The sequence below is a fragment of the Notothenia rossii genome (genome assembly GCF_949606895.1).
Source record: "Notothenia rossii genome assembly, chromosome: 7".
NCBI lineage: Eukaryota > Metazoa > Chordata > Actinopteri > Perciformes > Nototheniidae > Notothenia > Notothenia rossii.
Window position 1 is genome coordinate 14,468,581 of NC_136905.1, and position 17,587 is coordinate 14,486,167.

At 38.5% G+C, this 17,587-nt stretch overlaps 3 protein-coding genes and 2 long non-coding RNA genes across 6 annotated transcripts in view; 2 read left to right on the plus strand and 3 right to left on the minus strand.

Moving 5' to 3' along the window:
- Positions 1-17,587, minus strand: part of LOC307045698 (cytokine receptor common subunit beta-like) — a 33,460-nt gene that overhangs the window by 2,791 nt on the left and 13,082 nt on the right. The gene's annotated exons all lie outside the window — the stretch shown is intronic.
- Positions 698-2,118, plus strand: LOC307045700 (uncharacterized protein). The gene is made up of 5 exons (XM_079691568.1): positions 698-892; positions 971-1,277; positions 1,378-1,457; positions 1,673-1,731; positions 1,981-2,118. Exons 1-5 carry the CDS (start codon positions 806-808, stop codon positions 2,045-2,047), a joined length of 600 nt encoding a protein of 199 aa, XP_079547694.1. The 5' UTR covers positions 698-805; the 3' UTR covers positions 2,048-2,118.
- On the plus strand, positions 2,183-5,022 carry LOC307045699 (G2/M phase-specific E3 ubiquitin-protein ligase-like). Of its 2 annotated transcripts, XM_079691567.1 has the most exons (5): positions 2,183-2,347; positions 2,483-2,796; positions 3,577-3,749; positions 4,039-4,253; positions 4,330-5,022. In XM_079691567.1, exons 2-5 carry the CDS (start codon positions 2,755-2,757, stop codon positions 4,563-4,565), a joined length of 666 nt encoding a protein of 221 aa, XP_079547693.1. In that variant the 5' UTR covers positions 2,183-2,347; positions 2,483-2,754; the 3' UTR covers positions 4,566-5,022. The 2 variants fall into 2 exon arrangements, with proteins under 2 accessions (XP_079547693.1, XP_079547692.1); XM_079691566.1 differs by lacking the exons at positions 2,183-2,347; positions 2,483-2,796 and adding an exon at positions 2,973-3,155.
- On the minus strand, positions 5,047-6,881 carry LOC307045701. The gene is made up of 2 exons (XR_013809975.1): positions 6,155-6,881; positions 5,047-5,778 (listed from the first exon to the last, which is right to left on the minus strand). It is a non-coding gene; the product is annotated as an uncharacterized lncRNA (long non-coding RNA).
- LOC307013131 lies at positions 7,369-11,127 on the minus strand. Its single transcript, XR_013800862.1, has 3 exons — positions 10,928-11,127; positions 8,553-8,646; positions 7,369-7,399 (listed from the first exon to the last, which is right to left on the minus strand). It is a non-coding gene; the product is annotated as an uncharacterized lncRNA (long non-coding RNA).

Below are 17,587 nucleotides of genomic sequence, written 5' to 3' on the forward strand. Positions count from 1 at the left end.
GCCTATATATAAGCCTTCCACTATTTTACAGACACAACTGTAAGTCTGATTTCTCTTCACAAGTGGACAGTGGTAAGTCGGCCTAGAACTTCAAAAAAAACAAAAGACCAGTAATGGATGAGTTTGGCACGACAATAATTGCAGTAAAAAGATGGTAACATTTATCCATATAATCCTGCAATAAGTGCAATTACCCCCAAGTAACAGTGTTAGTGAAAGTCAGGATGTAGCTGGTGTTTGTCTGTCCCACGGGAATACCAGTGATGTTGACGACACAAGTAACTGTGTCCCAATAGTACGGTGGCTGGGAAGTGCAATGGACAATTACAAAGTGTGAAACACTTTAACAAAGCTTGAGACAAATTTACATTTTATAAAACAAAATTACATTAGCAAAAACACTTTTACCAAGGATAAAACAATTTAACATTAACAAAAACAAATTAACAAAATGCAAAACACTTTAGCATTTCCCGAAACACTTTAACATTTCCCGAAACACATTAACATTTCCCGAAACACATTTACAAACCAGAATCAAACCGGAAGTGACTTGACGTGACGTGACGTGACCATAGGACGTGACGTGATTGGCTCAAATTTAAATTTGTTTTGGCGGAAAGACCGAAGGTGCGAGTGTGTTTCATATACAGTCTATGGTGTGTTTACGTTCGGTAAACATGTTTTGTCCGTTTTGTAAACTTTAATGCACACTTGCTTTTGCTGATTGTTGGAGCTGCTAATTATTATATTTTTATTGGAACTATTCATAGCAGAACAACCAGGCCGATCCTATAAACTTTTCATGGAGTACAGAAACTCAAAGTCAAAAGAGAAACAGTCTTTTAACTGTGGGAAAGGAAGACTTAAACAAGAAAAGAGACGAGTCCAGGTAAGCTGCATTAACCGTTTCATAGAAATCTCAGTGTCTCTGTGTGTGTCATTACTTATATCTCTGCTATTTTACTAGATAAACATAGGAATGATGTCGCCACAAGGAGTTGATTTAAAGCCTCGGAGAGGGAAAACACTCCCGTTGTTTACAGACCCGGAGGTAGCAGCACCTGCTATACTGGAACGAGCTGTCCAGAAAATGAAAGCCTTTAACAAGGACATGGATGAAGGACCGTACGTCCTTTTGTATCCAGACTGCTCAGAGGTTGTCAATGTGCCTGGTTCAGAAAAGCCATTCACATTGGCAGAATATAAAAAGGACTTAGGAAAGGCATATGCCAGGATCACCCTTTTCATTTGCCTTGAGAAACATTTTAGAGGAGGTTTGTGGATGTTATTATTCAATATTTTAATTGTTTACATGTTAACATCCTCTACTGCAGCATACATAATAATGTGTTGAACGTTTTGCTTTTACTACAGGGGATGATACCTCAGACTCTGATTCGGATATTGTCATCACATCTAGGAGCACAGCTGAATTCAATCAGGCTGACACTGTGGTGCGTAAATGATTTTATTTTAATGTTCATTTATTTATTTTTCATATACATTTGATTTTAAGCAGGAAATCTATATTCTGGTAAATATTTTAGAAGAACCAACTTGGCAGTTACAATTACTATCAGAAACACTCACAACGTTTCACTGTTGATAGACATATGTGGTAAGGGAACAATAATGGAAGCTGTTGATAATTGTACACTTTTACTCTCAGGTATTTGAATTTGAACCACGAAACAAAAGTACTCCAAAACACAAACCGGAAAATGAAGGGTAAGTTTGTACTTATTTTTACAAAATAAGTAATTTATCTTTAAGTGGATGATAAGAATAGGCCACAGCATTTTCTCTGGTGAACATGGATACAAAAATACCATACATGTCATGTTTAATCTAATTTCAAACAAAAATAATCTGTTATTTATAAATCTTATGGTTCCTCCTACCTCTAAATGTTACTTAAAACTCAACTATACCCTGTATCATGAAGTTAATAATTTTATCAATTTTATCATGTTTCAGGAAGGCACTTGGACATTCATCCACAACTCAGCCTGGACAGGTATTGAGGCAGATTGTGGAAGCCTGATGTTTCTAATGTTCAGTGTTGTTTTGTTACAGAAATTTGTATTTGTATTTCAGATAGTAATATCTGATACTGAGGATATGGGTCCACCCAAAACAAATACAGACAAGACTACTTGCCACAGGTAAGTACAAATGTTAGTAACTCACTTACACGAGAAAGACATTTTTGTTTGTAAGATGTTTTAACATGGGAATGATCACTTCCTAACAGTACATACACAGACCTGTATGCACCATGTGTTGAAGAAGAGGACGAAGAGCTGGTTGCAGTCAACATGACGAGTTTATTGGACACTGAAATGTAAACGGACAGCTATTACAGTGACATTACATTTTTTTTCTCTGTACAATATTTCTGGTACAACATTTTTTTTTTAAAACTGTTTGTGCACTCTCTGGAATATCCACTAATAAGGTCACTTTTTTTCCTTTACAGGGAGGAGATGAACATTACATTACCTGCCATTATTGCTAACCTCTCACAGCCTATTGATCATGGAAGAGTCAGCCGGTTCAACATTTCAAGGGCTAATGTTTGGGATGGAGCAGTCAGAGGTTTCAAGCGTACATCGTATTCAGAAAACTGTGACATGCTGGTAAAATTCACTGATGATGTTGGTGTTTTCGAAGAAGGAATTGACTCAGGTGGTCCCAGGAGAGAGTTGTTATCTCTACTGATGAAGAATCTGAAAGACCGGCCCATTTTTGATGGGCCAGACGGACGCCGCTTCTTGGTCTACAATGCAAATGGTATGCATACGGTTAGAAGTGTACTAATACAATTGTTAATGATCATTAACCATATATATCACATGACATATGATTTGTTGCTTGAACAATTTTTTCCAAAACGTTGAGTTTCATTACAGTACATTAAAGTATATACTAAATAAAGTTTTAATTTTGCAATATGAATACCTTTATTCACAGCTGTTAGGGAAGATGAATACTACTTGGCAGGAAAGATGATTGCAGTGTCAGTTGTGCATGGAGGTCCAGGGCCACATTTTCTGTCAGAAGATCTTGTACATTATCTTGCAGGCCAGCCTTCATTCAAAGCAACAGTTGATTTAATAACTGATGAAGAAGTAGGGAAAGCTTTACAAGAGGTGAGAATTGCATACAGCAACAGTGTGGTAGGGTGGATTATTATGTAGTTCCTGCAGTATTTTGAGACATCTTTACTTTACCTTTATCACATACACCGAATTGGCTTCATTTTTTGTTTTGTGATCAGAATCAGAATACCCTTATTAGTCCCACAGAGGGGACATTTACATTGTTGGAGCAGAATAGAGCCAAAGACAACTTAATGTTACCTAAGAAGAATGATAAAAAAACTAGTAAAGATACACAAACACAATTTACAAAAAACACATCCTGTAATAGAGGATTTAGCAGCCAGGTATATATTGTACAAGGATAGTAGTAATAGTAATATATAAATCTTGCAATGGAAAAAAAATGGCAAGAATATACAGTACATGCAGTTATTGACTGGATTGTTTATATCCATTTTATAATCTTCAGATTGAGAATGCTGCCTCAGTGGATGCCTTGCGAGAAATGACCATGAGACACAGCACAATGTTACAGACAGCAGGTTGTCTGAGACATGTGGCTTCTGTTGAAGGAAAGAATGATATTGTGTCAGACTACCTCCAGTGGTACATTATTGGCCGAAACTCCTCTGTAATTGAGAGGTAAGATCATATTTGTATTCATGTGATTTTTTTTTAATGTATGTAAGAATTTTTTGTTTAAAATTCCTCATGGTCCCCCTCTTTGGTTTATTCTATGTTTATCTGTTAGCAATTAGTCAGTGTCAAAATGTGTGCCTGTGTAGTATAACTGATATGGGACGTCCGTCTCTCCTTTCCCTGCCTGTCTTGTGCCAATCTTTAAGTGCTCATGCCACCCCCCCCTTGTTTTAGGTATTAGGTTATTTAAATGTGACTTTGTGATGAAATATTTTTTTTGTTCACTCTTCAGATTCAAGGAGGGTCTTTCAGCCCTTCAGTTTTTAAACGCACTACAGCAGCACCCTACTCTGCTGGCCCCGGTCCTGTGCCACTCTGAAAAGCGACTTACTGCTCTGGAACTTGAGCGACTCTTCAAGCCTGACCTCAGTCCACCAGGGAGTAACAGGAGGCTTAGGGAAAGTCAAACTTTGGGCTACTGGGCAGACTATCTCCTCGATTGTGAAGGTTTGTAAATCGCTGTTTTTATAACTATTTCAGGAAACACATTGCCAAAATGTATCTGAACATGTTTTCTTTGCAGAAAGCCAGACTGCTGTGTCTTTGGAAGATGTTTTGATGTTTGCGACTGGGCTGACTTCACTTCCCCCATCTGGATTTGAACCATCGCCAGGAATAGAGTTCCTTGATGATTCTCCATTCCCAATGGCAAACACATGTTCCAACACATTAAAACTACCTCTCCTTGACGCATACAATGTGTTTAAGTCCCAAATGGACTTTGGAATGCAAAATTCTCCAGGATTTGGCTGTTTTTAAGTCATGTGACTGGATGACCCATAGAGTACAGACTCTATGAAGGTTTTTCATAGAGTAAACACTCTATAAAGGTTGTTCATAGTTGTTGTTGGATGTGAACGTGTTTTTTTTTCTTCTTACAGCTCATGTTGTCCATTTAGTTTGGGACAAAATCAAAGTATTGTTCTATACCTATACAATTTTTATAAATACTCTGAACTTTGCTATACATATTTCACATTGCCACCCATAGCTTCTTTGTTGTAAATCAGTCATTCATTCTCAGGTTTCCAGTGAGTCCACATGGTTGAAATAAGACTTATACAGAAATGTTCTTTCTGCACACAATTACACACACAACATAACCTTGTTTGTGCTTGCTAATTGGAGCGTTGTTTGTTGTTATTCCGGTTATATTTTATAATGATTAAGATATTTATGCTGTGATTTGGTGCTGTATAAATGACATTGAAACAAATATGGTGATTGGCTGGAAACAATGTTCATTTCAAAATGCTGTTTTTATTTAAAAATGTATGGGAATATCTTTTTTCTAAATAGGACCAGTCTTCGGATGAACAGGTACCATAATCATTTGGATACGTCACAGGGGAAAGAGTAAATGCAGTCTGACAAACCATGAAACCAAGCATTGTTGAGCCCTGAAATCTGATTTGGAGTGGTGAAACAGTGCTACTGTACTTCTGAATACCTTTTCGATTACTTTATAACTGAGCATATTCTTTCAGCTTCATGTACAGTTCTGATGCAGTCTCCCAGTTCTCTGGCTTCTGTAGGTCATTGCGCTCCATAGCAAAGTCCAAGTACTCTTGCATGTTTTGGTCCCCACATGGAGCTATTGACAGGCTTGTCTCAGGAACAGCATCCAATTCTGCCTGTTCAATCTCAAATCCACAGTCCCTGGAGCCAAATCTATGTTAAATAGAAGATATAGTATTTATTTACATTTAAGATAAAAACACAAAGAAGTATCAATCCATCACCAATGTATTACTTGTGTGGCAAGTAGTACAGTTCATTGGGCACTCCTCCTGGACATGATGCTGTTCTGGAAGGGCGAATCCTGTGACTGTTCCACAGTCTCACACACTCATCCAAGTCCTTCTGAATAACATCAACGAAGCAGAATCTCAGAAGGCACTGATGCTCGTGACTCCCGTTGAAGTATCCAGCATCTCGGAGGTCTGCAAATAGCTCCATCCAGAACTGAGACCTATAGAAATTGATATATTTTCAAGTGAATTATTAAGCAATATACAACAATTCTACAAATTACATTAAAAGGTTACCAGTAAAATCAACAACAAATCATTGAGTGTCTATTTCATAATTTATTTGCTTCACAACCTATAGGGCCTACGTCCCCTCAGGGGCCGCTGTTCAATCCAAAACCCACGCTTAGATGTTCACAGTTTCTAACTTTATTTCTGCCAAAAAGAAGTTCTAAAGAAAGGCCTTGTATAGTCTGGGTCATAGACTACAGGCTATATATTATATCTATTATAATAAAAACTGATACACTTTAGCTAAGCAAATGTTGTTTGTCTGACAGGGTTGGCAAGTAATAGAAAATAATGATAAACACTTACCTTCCCTTTCTTAATATGGACCACCAGGACTCAATGCGCTGATTAGTCATGGATGTGCCATACATGTGGCTGGACGCTCCAGAGTAGTAGTCATGGTGATGGTGACGTAGGGTACACTGAATTGCAGCCATAATTCCGTTCTCCGTGCCACAATCAGTCCGCAGCCTCATGGGGATGACACCGAGGGTTCGCACACATTTGAGGAAATATTGAGCGATAACTCTTGGGTTATTGTTTGTTGGACCACATTCAAGCCATAGTACTTTACGTGAAAATCCATCTATGCATCCTGAAAGGGCCACACTGAATGGCTTAAGTTTGTCATAACCGTCAGCATGCCACATATAGTTCGGTCCCATTGAGTGGTAGGTTCTCCTTATAAACCTTCTGCGAGATCTCCTCTCGCAGCCTCGAGGGTTAAGCTCCCGGAGCAAATTCATAACATCATCTCTCTTCACTCGAAGACTGTACTTTTGTTTTAGTGCCTGCCACATTGTTCGGTATCCAAACAATTGTCCAGGTCCACGAAGTTCCAACCTGATGGCGTTAATTACAGCGATTTGAGAGGAATAACCCTTTCTGCGGTAAAACCCGGCTTGATTCAGTTTGCTTTTAAGAGTCCGCAAACTGATTTTTACACCGTGAAAGGTAGACAAAATGTCCACGATTACAGCATACGAGTGACCTTCATTAAAATATTGCACGCAATGATGCAAGATATCTGGTCCTTCTGTCTGATCCGTGTCCTTTAAACACTCTAGAGATCCTCCACACGAAAGGCAAAACCGTGTCACTTGTTCCAGGTTGTTTCCACAAAACGGACAAAACATGTTTACCGAACGTAAACACACCATAGACTGTATATGAAACACACTCGTACCTTCGGTCTTTCCGCCAAAACAAATTTAAATTTGAGCCAATCACGTCACGTCCTATGGTTACGTCACGTCACGTCACGTCACTTCCGGTTTAATTCTGGTTTGTAAATGTGTTTCGGGAAATGTTAATGTGTTTCGGGAAATGTTAAAGTGTTTCGGGAAATGTTAAAGTGTTTTGCATTTTGTTAATTTGTTTTTGTTAATGTGAAATTGTTTTATCCTTGGTAAAAGTGTTTTTGCTAATGTAATTTTGTTTTATAAAATGTAAATTTGTCTCAAGCTTTGTTAAAGTGTTTCACACTTTGTAATTGTCCATTGCACTTCCCAGCCACCGTACAATAGGCAGTCACACATGAGTATCCATCAACTATGAAAGTGGGAAGAAAAAAGATTTAATCGCCATGTACATTTTGACACATTTTATGTTATTAAAAAAAAGTGATTGAAGTTAAACATCTGTGTGCTGTCACACAAATGAGTGCTGTCACACACATGTGCAACAGAGCAACATAAAACATTGACTTACACAAACCCTTTACTTAAAAAATGTTTATGACATGGTTTTTTATCCGTTGGATTTTTCTTTTTCCCATTCGTTTTTTGCTTATATGATTATTTTAAGGGTATGAACTTTGTTATTATCTGTTCTGTTATTTGTAGGACAGAATTAAAAACAAACCTTTTATACAAAATAAAAGTATCCGCAATCAATTATATATCGGATCATTTTTATTATTTTGGTGTAGTTATTTTACATGACACTATCAGGTATCTTCAGAGGGTAAATGCCATGGAAATCTAAAATATGATAACTACTCACTGCTTTTTGAACTATCATCATCCAAAAAGGTCGGAGCCTCTGGACTAACCTTTGGGTATCTCATTAAATAAACTTGTCATCGTTTAAACATTTTTTTAAATACAGAAGTCACAGGCAACCCAGCTGTAATTTCTTAAGAAAACTACTTGAGTAAATGTACTTCCCATCATTGACGCAATAAAAACATACGATTGAAATGTTAATTACAGATGACAGCCAGATAATATAATGATGAAAAGTTTGACATTTCCCTCAAATCCCCTAATTTGCCATACGCTCTCTTATTAAATCATTTCCCACAATAGAAAACATCTATGTGATCAGACATGTGAGCGGTACCTCTTGTAGTGGCTATTTGTCAACAACAATAAAACTTCAAAAGGCCGCTGAGGCACCAGGTATAGTGGATCTTACGCAGATCATGAGTTGGTAATGAGTCCATTGTCCAGACAAGGCAATCAACGTTTTTGTGGTATTTATTAGCTTCACCTTGGCAAGAACAATACAGCAAAAGGTGTTGAAATGTTTGCTGAACTCAGCTGTGTGCCCAAATTGACCCATCACCTTCAAAATAAAAGCATTTTAGCTGGAACACAACTTAACTTAAATAATATGGCTGTAAATTACTTAATTCTACAAAACAAAAAATAAGAAATAAATACATTAAATAAATGTGAAAAATACTGAATAGCTTCCACACCTCTGATGCAGCTGGTCACTGTCAGGATGCTGGAGATCCAACACAGGAACAGGAGCTTCAGACACTTCATGTCTCCATTGATGAAAGTATCACACTGTGGATATGAATTTAACATTTGCTAGTGTCTATTTTTAATGTATTATCAGTATCATTAAAACAAATCATGTGTCATTTTCAGTACACCAACATTAACAGTAATGTATCTCTCTGTATACACATTAAATATAACACATTTACAAAAGAATGAAGGCCTACCTCAAGTTTAGATTTTGAAAAATACAAGAAATGTAACATGCCATGTGCTCTATGATGTATAGCAGTATGGGATTAGTTTTGTATCATAAAGATAAAGCAACACTTTCTCAGAATAAAGCAAAACTATGAGTTTAAAAGAGAAAAAAAAAAACTAAGTCAAGCAAAATAAAATAAATTTCAAAAATAAAACTATAAGTTGCAAACAAATCATTTGTGTAATCATGTAAACTATAAGTACTTTTTCTTTGTTTTAACATAGGTTTTTGTTTGCAGTTCGTTTCTTCTTTCTCAATGATCAGACTTTTGCTCTCGCTGCAGCTTTCTCTTTTGCGCTCCCTCATTTTTAGTTTGAGATTTTGACACAAACATCCCAGGTGGGCGGGACTTTCAGGGGTGTGTCCCCATTGGCTACTCAGTTTTTGAGTGAAAGCCCACTACACCACAGATCATACAGTGCAACTCATGCAGCAAACTCCGGAGTCCACTCGGCCACGTTAGTGTTGGTGTCTCCTGGGGAGTTTCATGAACATATCGGACTTATCTTATGGATTGCTGTGCATTATACTTGTGTTGTGTAGTTTATACTTTATTCCAACTTTAAATATTTTAATACCTGAACACACTGCTGCTGTTAAATAATTTCCGAATTTGGGATTGATAAAGTACCTGTCTATTTATTTTAAAGATGCGAGGGCTGTCACTCAAAAACTGAGTAGCCAATGGGGACGCACCCCTGAAAGTCCCGCCCACCTGGGAGGTTTGTGTCAGAATCTCTAACAAAAAATGAGGGAGCGCAAAAGAGAAAGCTGCAGCGAGAGCAAAAGTCTGATCATTGAGAAAGAAGAAACAAGAACTGATAACAAAAACCTATGTTAAAACAAAGAAAAAATACTTATAGTTTACATGATTAAACAAATGATTTGTTTGCAACTTATAGTTTTATTTTGGAAATTTATTTTATTTTGCTTGACTCAGTTTTTTTTTCTTTTAAACTCATAGTTTTGCTTTATTCTGAGAAAGTGTTGCTTTACCTTTATGATACAAAACTAATCCCATATAGCAGGGGTTCCCAATGTGGCGAGATGATTACAGAATAAAAATTGATTTTTAAAAAAATTATTATTATTAATAATAACGTGTGTATAATCATTATTCTGGGGCGGACTAGCCATCTGTATAATTTCCCCGTAGCGAGGCACCCCCCGTTGACGATCCACATGCGCAGTGTTTCTCAAACTTTTTCTTACCAAGGACCACCTAACTCCACAAATATCTAAGAACAATAGGCCTGCAGTGCTTACCACTCCAACAGTAGGCTACATAACAGCCTAATAATGACACCTTAACCTTCTCTACATCGCCTCGTTCACACAATAAATCAACAATACAACTACAGATTATATAAGCATTTAGTTCAAATGCGATTTAAAATGCTCACAGGTTTTACACGTCTTATGAAATGTAGACTACATTTATTACGGAGTTTATGTCCGAGCCAACAGACTCACAGATCGTTGGCTACTGAGAGACATTATGCAAAATACACCGAATGTAGTAGGCTAGGCTACGACACAAACCTCCGCTGTGGATTTTCAAAAACAAAATACAGTAAAACTATGGTCGCAGGCCCAAGTTTAACTCTCTGTGGCCTGCATGGTCTGCCTACAAAACAAAAATAAAAACGTTTATGCAGCCCCAACAACAGCCTCTAATGAACAGACTTCATGCAATGCTTCATCGGATGCATATTAGATAATATCTCTATCTCACTCCTAACACATCTAAATCTACTTCCAGCATGGATAAATGTTCATAAAATACATCCATTGTTTGTTCTATATGCTTCTTAAAATCCTAAAAAAACACATCGTTTTTCTAGAACAAAATACAAATCGCCTGAAAATGGTACAAACAAGTGGCAACATGTGGGACGATGTGCTGGGCTATATCATGCAATCGAAAGTGAAACTTAAACTCGCTCCATTGCGGAGATATTCCCGCGAGTACGGAAAACTTAAATTAATTCATTAGCACCAATAATAAAACAAGCATGAATTGAGAGTTATTTGTTTATGTAACGTTATGAATGTTCATGTTTAATAGGATAAAAGGTACTTTACCTTTTTCAGTTGGGCTCTCATTGTCGTGACACAGGGCCTTTCTCACTTCGGTTAAATGGATTCCTTGCGTCCCTCACTTGCTTCGTTTCCCTGTGACTAGTCCCTACCACCAGGGAAGCATAAAGAGATGCAAGGAAACCATGAGAAGCAGGGAAATGAGTTTTAAGAGCAATGGGACGTCCTTTCCTCCGGAGCGTCACGGGAAGCGACGTCCGTTTGTGATGACGCTGCACAGCTGATCGTCTGACAGCAGCCAGCTCTGTCCCCATTATTTCCACACACACCCCCGCCTCTGTTAGTACACATTTACTGACACAAACATTTGTATCATCTGTTGTAGACCCAAATAAATCAAATCAAATAAGAAATCATTCTCAAAAAAGATAAACGCCATTCTTAAAATGTATAAACAAACATTAGTTGGATTAATACTGATTAGAGTACACAATAGAAATAAAATAATTGAGAGAAGAAAAAGAGATATGTTATCTATCAAAACCCAGTTAGATTAACATTCATTGGATTGCACACGTTGTTTGTTTGTTTGTTTGGATATGTAGTACATTAACATTTTATATAGCACTTAATGACTGACTGAATGGAAATGACAATAAATGAAAATGTAAAACGAAAAAATTATCATGAAAATGTTTCCAAAAAATGAATTAAATGATTTTTGACCACTTTGTTGTTCAGATATATCACATATTTGTAACTAAATGATACATTAATTGACACAAACAAGCCCGCCTTAACCTGCCATCAGGCCCTGGGGCTGATAGTTTTTGTAGGCCCCCTATTTAAACAACAAATCAAAGTCATTTATAGCCTCGGCAGGCTCTGTGATCGCACTTCTCCACTCTGCTCTACACGCGCCTGGTCCTCTCCTCCATATGAGTGACGTATCGGGCCTCCCTCATGTATTTGTCCGGTTGCCGTTGGCTCCCCTCCACGTAGCAAGTCCTCGTCGTCCTCTCCATCTCCTCCAACAGATAATGTCCCTCCTGTCTGTTTTTCCTCTCCCGCTACTCCATCGCTATCAGAACCAGACGGCCTACTTGTCTCCGAGGCCCCGCGGCCGGCACCGCTACCGCTCGGTACAGAACTCATCTGTCCTTCCTCCTCATCCTGGCCTACAGGTTTAAAATAACCTGTAAGCGTCGGCATTTTTTGTAATAGCTGCTTGTCTCGAAACTCCTTTTCCCTCAACAATTTCCTTTTCCGAGCGCCACTCAAACTTTTTCTTCACTCAATCACTCGCAATTTGAATAAGTCACATGTGAAACATATTCTCATTCTGACGTGTGTGTGTGTTTGTGTATATTTGCGTTTGTGTGTATTGTGTTTGTTTCCCGGGGAAAACCCTCACGAGCAGAGGCGCGGGAAGGTATTTTGAGTGAGGGTGCTGAGGTGCTGGACTCCAGTGAACACTATTACGGGCACTATAGAGCACTCACAAAGAAACTCCCCACACGCAAACACACAGTAAACCCGTGACTGTTACAATGAAGGCTCGATAATCAGCTCACGGCATATAGGCAGGGGTAAAGTGCTATTTTTTACGAGTGGGGAGCGGACCTCACCTCCTCTAGGGGGGTCCGGGGGGATGCTCCCCCGGGAAGATTTTTTGTAAATATTGAAGTTAAAAGCATCAATCTGGTGCACTTTGAGAGCAACATTAAGAGATCTATGGATACATCTCTCAACACCCAGATGAAACACAACTGTAAGCAGATGTTCTTTTTCTTTATGGATATTTTACAAATCACTCCCCTTTCAAACTGTATTCTTGTTTTACTGCCATATAGTATTTCATAACTGTTTTTCCTTTATTCTATAACTATAATGATCATATGAAGGTGTGCCGCGGAAATAATCTTTTGAATAATTTTTGACCAAACCGTTTGAGACCCACTGAGATAACTTAGACTAAAGTTAACTATCTAAACACTCAGAGAGTCCTTTAGCTCACCTGAGCCTCTCAGTCTGAGAGGAGAGCTCTCCTCCAGCTTGTTGTGGAACAAACAGCTCCGTATGTCCGTTAGTGCAGCTAGCTAACCAGATGCTAACAACACGGTCCCTGCTACTGGCACCGGTCCCTTTCTCTCTCCCCCTCTCTCACACACACTAAATGCGCTATTTCCGCACACACACAGAGCCGCGAGCTTGAATGACACAAGCACACTTTTATTTCCATGCAACTCTCTGATTGGTCTGGTGTCTTGCCTCTGTTGCATTCACTGAACACGGGAAATTACAGTCCTGCCGTCCTTTCTAGTGTCTTGATGAGATTCACGTAAAGCACGGTTAATGTATTATATTATTGAGGTAGAATTGTCCGGGGCTACAGAAAAAACATTCGGGGCAGGCCAAAATATTATTTTACCAACAATGTGGAATTTATTGGCTCCATATTACACAGATTATGCACAGCGGGAGCAGCAATAACCGTCAAATAATAATTCAGACAGGGGAGCTCCGCACCCCCTGCCTGCCGCTAGGGGGTGCTGCAGCGCCCTCAGCACCCCCCTTCCCGCGCCCATGCTCACGAGAAACATCGGCTGTTGTTATGCCTGCTGTGACGTCAAGTTACTCCGTTCTCCGCTTGTAATTATGCCGTTACAAGCTTCAAAGTTGTATTTATCATCTGAATTTGCCGAAACAAGTTTAATATTCTGAAAGCCAAGACTTTGTTTTTTTAAAATCAGATGAAAACAAACTGTAACGGACCTTGCTGTGTTATCTATCATTACTCTACGTCTTACAATAATAATTTCAGTGGAGGGAGGGGGGCGGCGCTGTGGAACAGCAGAGTGGCGAGGGAGAGCTGTCGTCTTCCCTTTACAAGATTCAAAAATGTATTTATCGTGTGATTTTGGAAATGAAAGTTTCCTATTCTGAAAGCCAAGAATTTGTTTATTTAAAAAAAAAAAAAACCACCCGAAATAAAAAAAAAAGAATTTTTTTTATTTATTTTTTATTTTTTTATTGGCTCATGATAGGGCCCCGATCTCCGTAGGCCCCTGGGCTTCAGCCCAGGTCAGCCCGTGCATTAAGGCGGCCCTGGACACAAAGGACGGTATAAACGGAGGAGTGACTCCCGTGAGGTTCATGTAGTATTTTCTTCACTCCAATGGGAAACTGCTCTCATGTCAAGAAGCATCAGATCAGTGCATGCGCTGCCTCGTCCAATCAGTGAGCGATACACAGTAAGGGGGCGTGGCGAGTGTCTGAGGATTTCATCGGAGGATGGTCTGGTGGTTCCTCGATTATAGCTCCTCCATTATCGCTCCTCGCTCCTCGCTCCTCGCTCCTCCTGCAAAAATAAGGCCATTGGGACGCTACCCAAGATGGCGCAGACAAATCAACTTCCGGTGAGACCGAGACCGAGGAGCGAGGAAATGAAAGATAAGAGAAGTGAGAAAGGCCCACAGACTGCATGTGCCCTCCTGATGCTCCTCGAATCTCTCGTCACTGATTTCCCACAAGAGGCGAAGTCCCTCCCTTTCCGGGGGACCTCATATGGGACCTTATTGCCTTATTCCTTTAAGTATTTTTGGATGCTTTGCTTATAGTTTTGTATATTTACTTGAGTAACCTTTTGATTGCAGGACTTTTACCTGTCAGTCACAGAGTATTCCTACACTCTGGTGCTTCTACTTTTACTTAAAGGTGGGGTAGGTAAGTTTGAGAAACCGGCTCGAGATTAACTTTTTGTTATATTCCATGGAATGCTCTTAACATCCCGATAGCAATGAATATCTTAAGTGCTTTGACAAAAAATCCATAAAAAAATGTCATCTGTTGAAGCCATAGTACTGTAAAAAGCACGACCTATCATTTTAGCCAGCCCGGCTAAAATCACTGGATGGCCTACCTGCATGTCAGCCTTCCATCTGTGCACAAACTTATCTCGCGCCCTCATTGGTCATGTGCGAGTTCGTGTGTGTTGGAGGAGGGGCTCTGTAAGGAAGTGGCAGATTTGTTCCAGCTGTGTATTTTCAAATTCTAGCTGGTTTCTCCAAAATTACCTACCCTACCAAGTACTATATTTAGTACTTCTTCCCTTTTGGTGTTGCTCTAAAACTCGAATATGAACTTGTGTTTACAATACATATGTCACACTCCTGCTGCTCTTCACAATAAGGTTAGCAAAGCTGTGTGGCGAGCGTCGAAAAGGATCAGTTGCTGAGCTCGATGAGACACGCACAAACGCTGCTTAAAAGCAACACAGTCCCATTCAACACTAGATTTAACCTGTTCAACCCTGAGCCTGTTTTTCAGGTCTCAGGCTCGAAAATGACATGACTAATTGACCAAATGACCATATCAATATAGCCTAGATGTTTTTTATTTTAAAGAAAATTCAGATTGAACATAGTAAAAAACTGTAAATTATAGGGTCCGTCCAAAAATTCTTTTTTACTTATAGTGAAAACTACCCTTGGATGATGGGTTAGTGCAGGGTTCCCAAACTTTGCCATGCCAAGGACCCCCATATAGCATTATCATCTGGCGGGGACCCCCCTGTTGCAATTTATTTTTTAAATGATGAGTACATTATGGAGAATATGACAAATTAATCATACAGCTTAATACATTTTCTTAATATATATTTGTATTAATAATTAATAATCAGTTATTCTTCTAAACATTTTTTGTATTTATCTTTGTTTGTCATTCATTACATTCATTGTGTCTTCTGTTATAAACATTCTTAACACAATATTAAACAGTAATATCAACAGTAAACATATTTTTAAAGCATTTTTAAAGTGATTTCTGTCTTTATAATATTATATAATTTTGAACAGTAATATGAACAATTAACATATATTTTTAACATTTTTGAAAGCTACTTATGCGTTAAGGCGAGACACGGCAGTCAAAAACATCGTTTTTAAAGCACTGGTCAATTTTGAGATTTTGTGCTATTTTGATTCTATAACATGTTTTCTTTCAGGCTTTTGGAAGAAAACGTACACAATGCACATTTAAGTGTTTATTTTACTATAGTTTGTCTATTTGCGTCAGTAGATTTCTCCTAAATTCACCAAAAGTCAGCATTCTAACGTAACATAAAGTACCTCGACCGCTGTGTGCACCATGTCATCAGAGATATCGTTGGAAAGCTGTGTCTCTCCTGCACAATCTCATCGGATGCAAATATGGTCGTTTCCTTTGTATCAGCAACCAATCGTGAAAGTACAAAGGGGTCTTTAACCAAGAAACGAAATCTTATTGGCTGCTGTCAATTTCTGACAACGTGATTCGTTCAGATGCCTTCACGTGGTGTGCTAAAACACTTCCTGGTTAGCTTTCCCCTAGAAATCTAAATCTCAAAATGGCAAAAGAACGGCGAAAAAAACGTTTACAGAGAAGACGACAACAATTGTCACTTGCACAAAGCAAGGTTATACAAAAGAACAAATACAAATACAAAGAAATGACCCCGAACATGAAATACCTTCACGGAGTGCGTCGATGCGCAAGCTGTCATCCAAAGAACAGGAGGGTTTAGCTAGCGCCTCACTGCAATCTTTAAAGGTTGTTTTCTCAAAATGAGTTCGAAATTTCAACTTCAGTACAACGTAGATACACCAAACCTTCCAGTTATATTCTTATCAATATTATGAAGGCTATTACAGAAGGGTTTGTTCATATATCAATAGCCTGAATTATACAACATACCTAATAACATGGCAACAATTTATATTTTAGGGCTGTTGACAGTATTTTCTGATTTATGGAGTGATAAAAAGAGATAACCAATATCCCTTCTGTTAAAGCCTTAGATACTAATATGACTACAAAATGAAACCTGGCTTTATCCAAAGTTCAGATTTCGATTCCTGAAATGTGTTAAAATATGCACATATTTAATGAGATAATGGCTCATTTGCATATTTAAACATCCTATTTCAGAAAACTTGTAAAACAAAAAACAATTTCCTTATTGTAAGTAATTAACTGGAGAAATTTCTAGCTAATACCTTTAAGTTAAAAAAATTACCCTTTTCACTTGGGGTATCTCGCCTTTTAATAATATTTTATAAAACGGACAAGTCAAATCAAGCAATCTGATTGGTTCTTAGCCGTGATATACTGAGCGTATACCAAGGGTAGAATTGTAAGTTACTTTTCACAACAAGTTAGTATCCCTCCGCATTTGAGAAAAACAGTATACAGTTGGGCTTTTCAAACTGGAACAAGAAAGCAGCCGAGAAGTAACGGGGCAGAAACCTTCCTTTTTACGCAGCGGTCCAGACAACGACATCAAACGGCAAAACATATTCAGTGTGCAGTTCCTTTGGCATTAGGGCAGTGATATCTAGATACTTTCCAAGGTTTGACATAATGATTGCTTGCTTGATTTGACTTGTCAGTTTTATAAATATATTCACATTTCTTCCGTTACGAAACAAACTTAAAAAGCATAAAATGGAAACATTTAAGATTAACTTCGACCACCGGGAGGGTCTTACTATGAAGGAGTGGATTGAGGAGTGTCTATCTCCAGGAAAAAAAAGCACCTAAACTACGACATGCAGAGCAACGTGAAGAGCAGGTAGACCAACTGGAAAAGTAGCCTACCACCATTCAAAAGCTTTCTGATGCGGGTATTGAAACAAAGCAGAGAAATGTTGACCGTTAGTGGCC

Bases quoted from the DNA above. Each gene is read 5' to 3' on its own strand.
- LOC307045700 (XM_079691568.1), top strand. From the start codon at position 806: ATGGAGTACAGAAACTCAAAGTCAAAAGAGAAACAGTCTTTTAACTGT. The intron at 893-970 runs GTAAGCTGCATT...CTATTTTACTAG, and splicing joins AAGAAAAGAGACGAGTCCAG to ATAAACATAGGAATGATGTC. The intron at 1,732-1,980 runs GTAAGTTTGTAC...ATCATGTTTCAG, and splicing joins CACAAACCGGAAAATGAAGG to GAAGGCACTTGGACATTCAT.
- LOC307045699 (XM_079691566.1), top strand. From the start codon at position 3,012: ATGATTGCAGTGTCAGTTGTGCATGGAGGTCCAGGGCCACATTTTCTG. The intron at 3,156-3,576 runs GTGAGAATTGCA...TATAATCTTCAG, and splicing joins TAGGGAAAGCTTTACAAGAG to ATTGAGAATGCTGCCTCAGT. The intron at 4,254-4,329 runs GTTTGTAAATCG...TTTTCTTTGCAG, and splicing joins CTATCTCCTCGATTGTGAAG to AAAGCCAGACTGCTGTGTCT.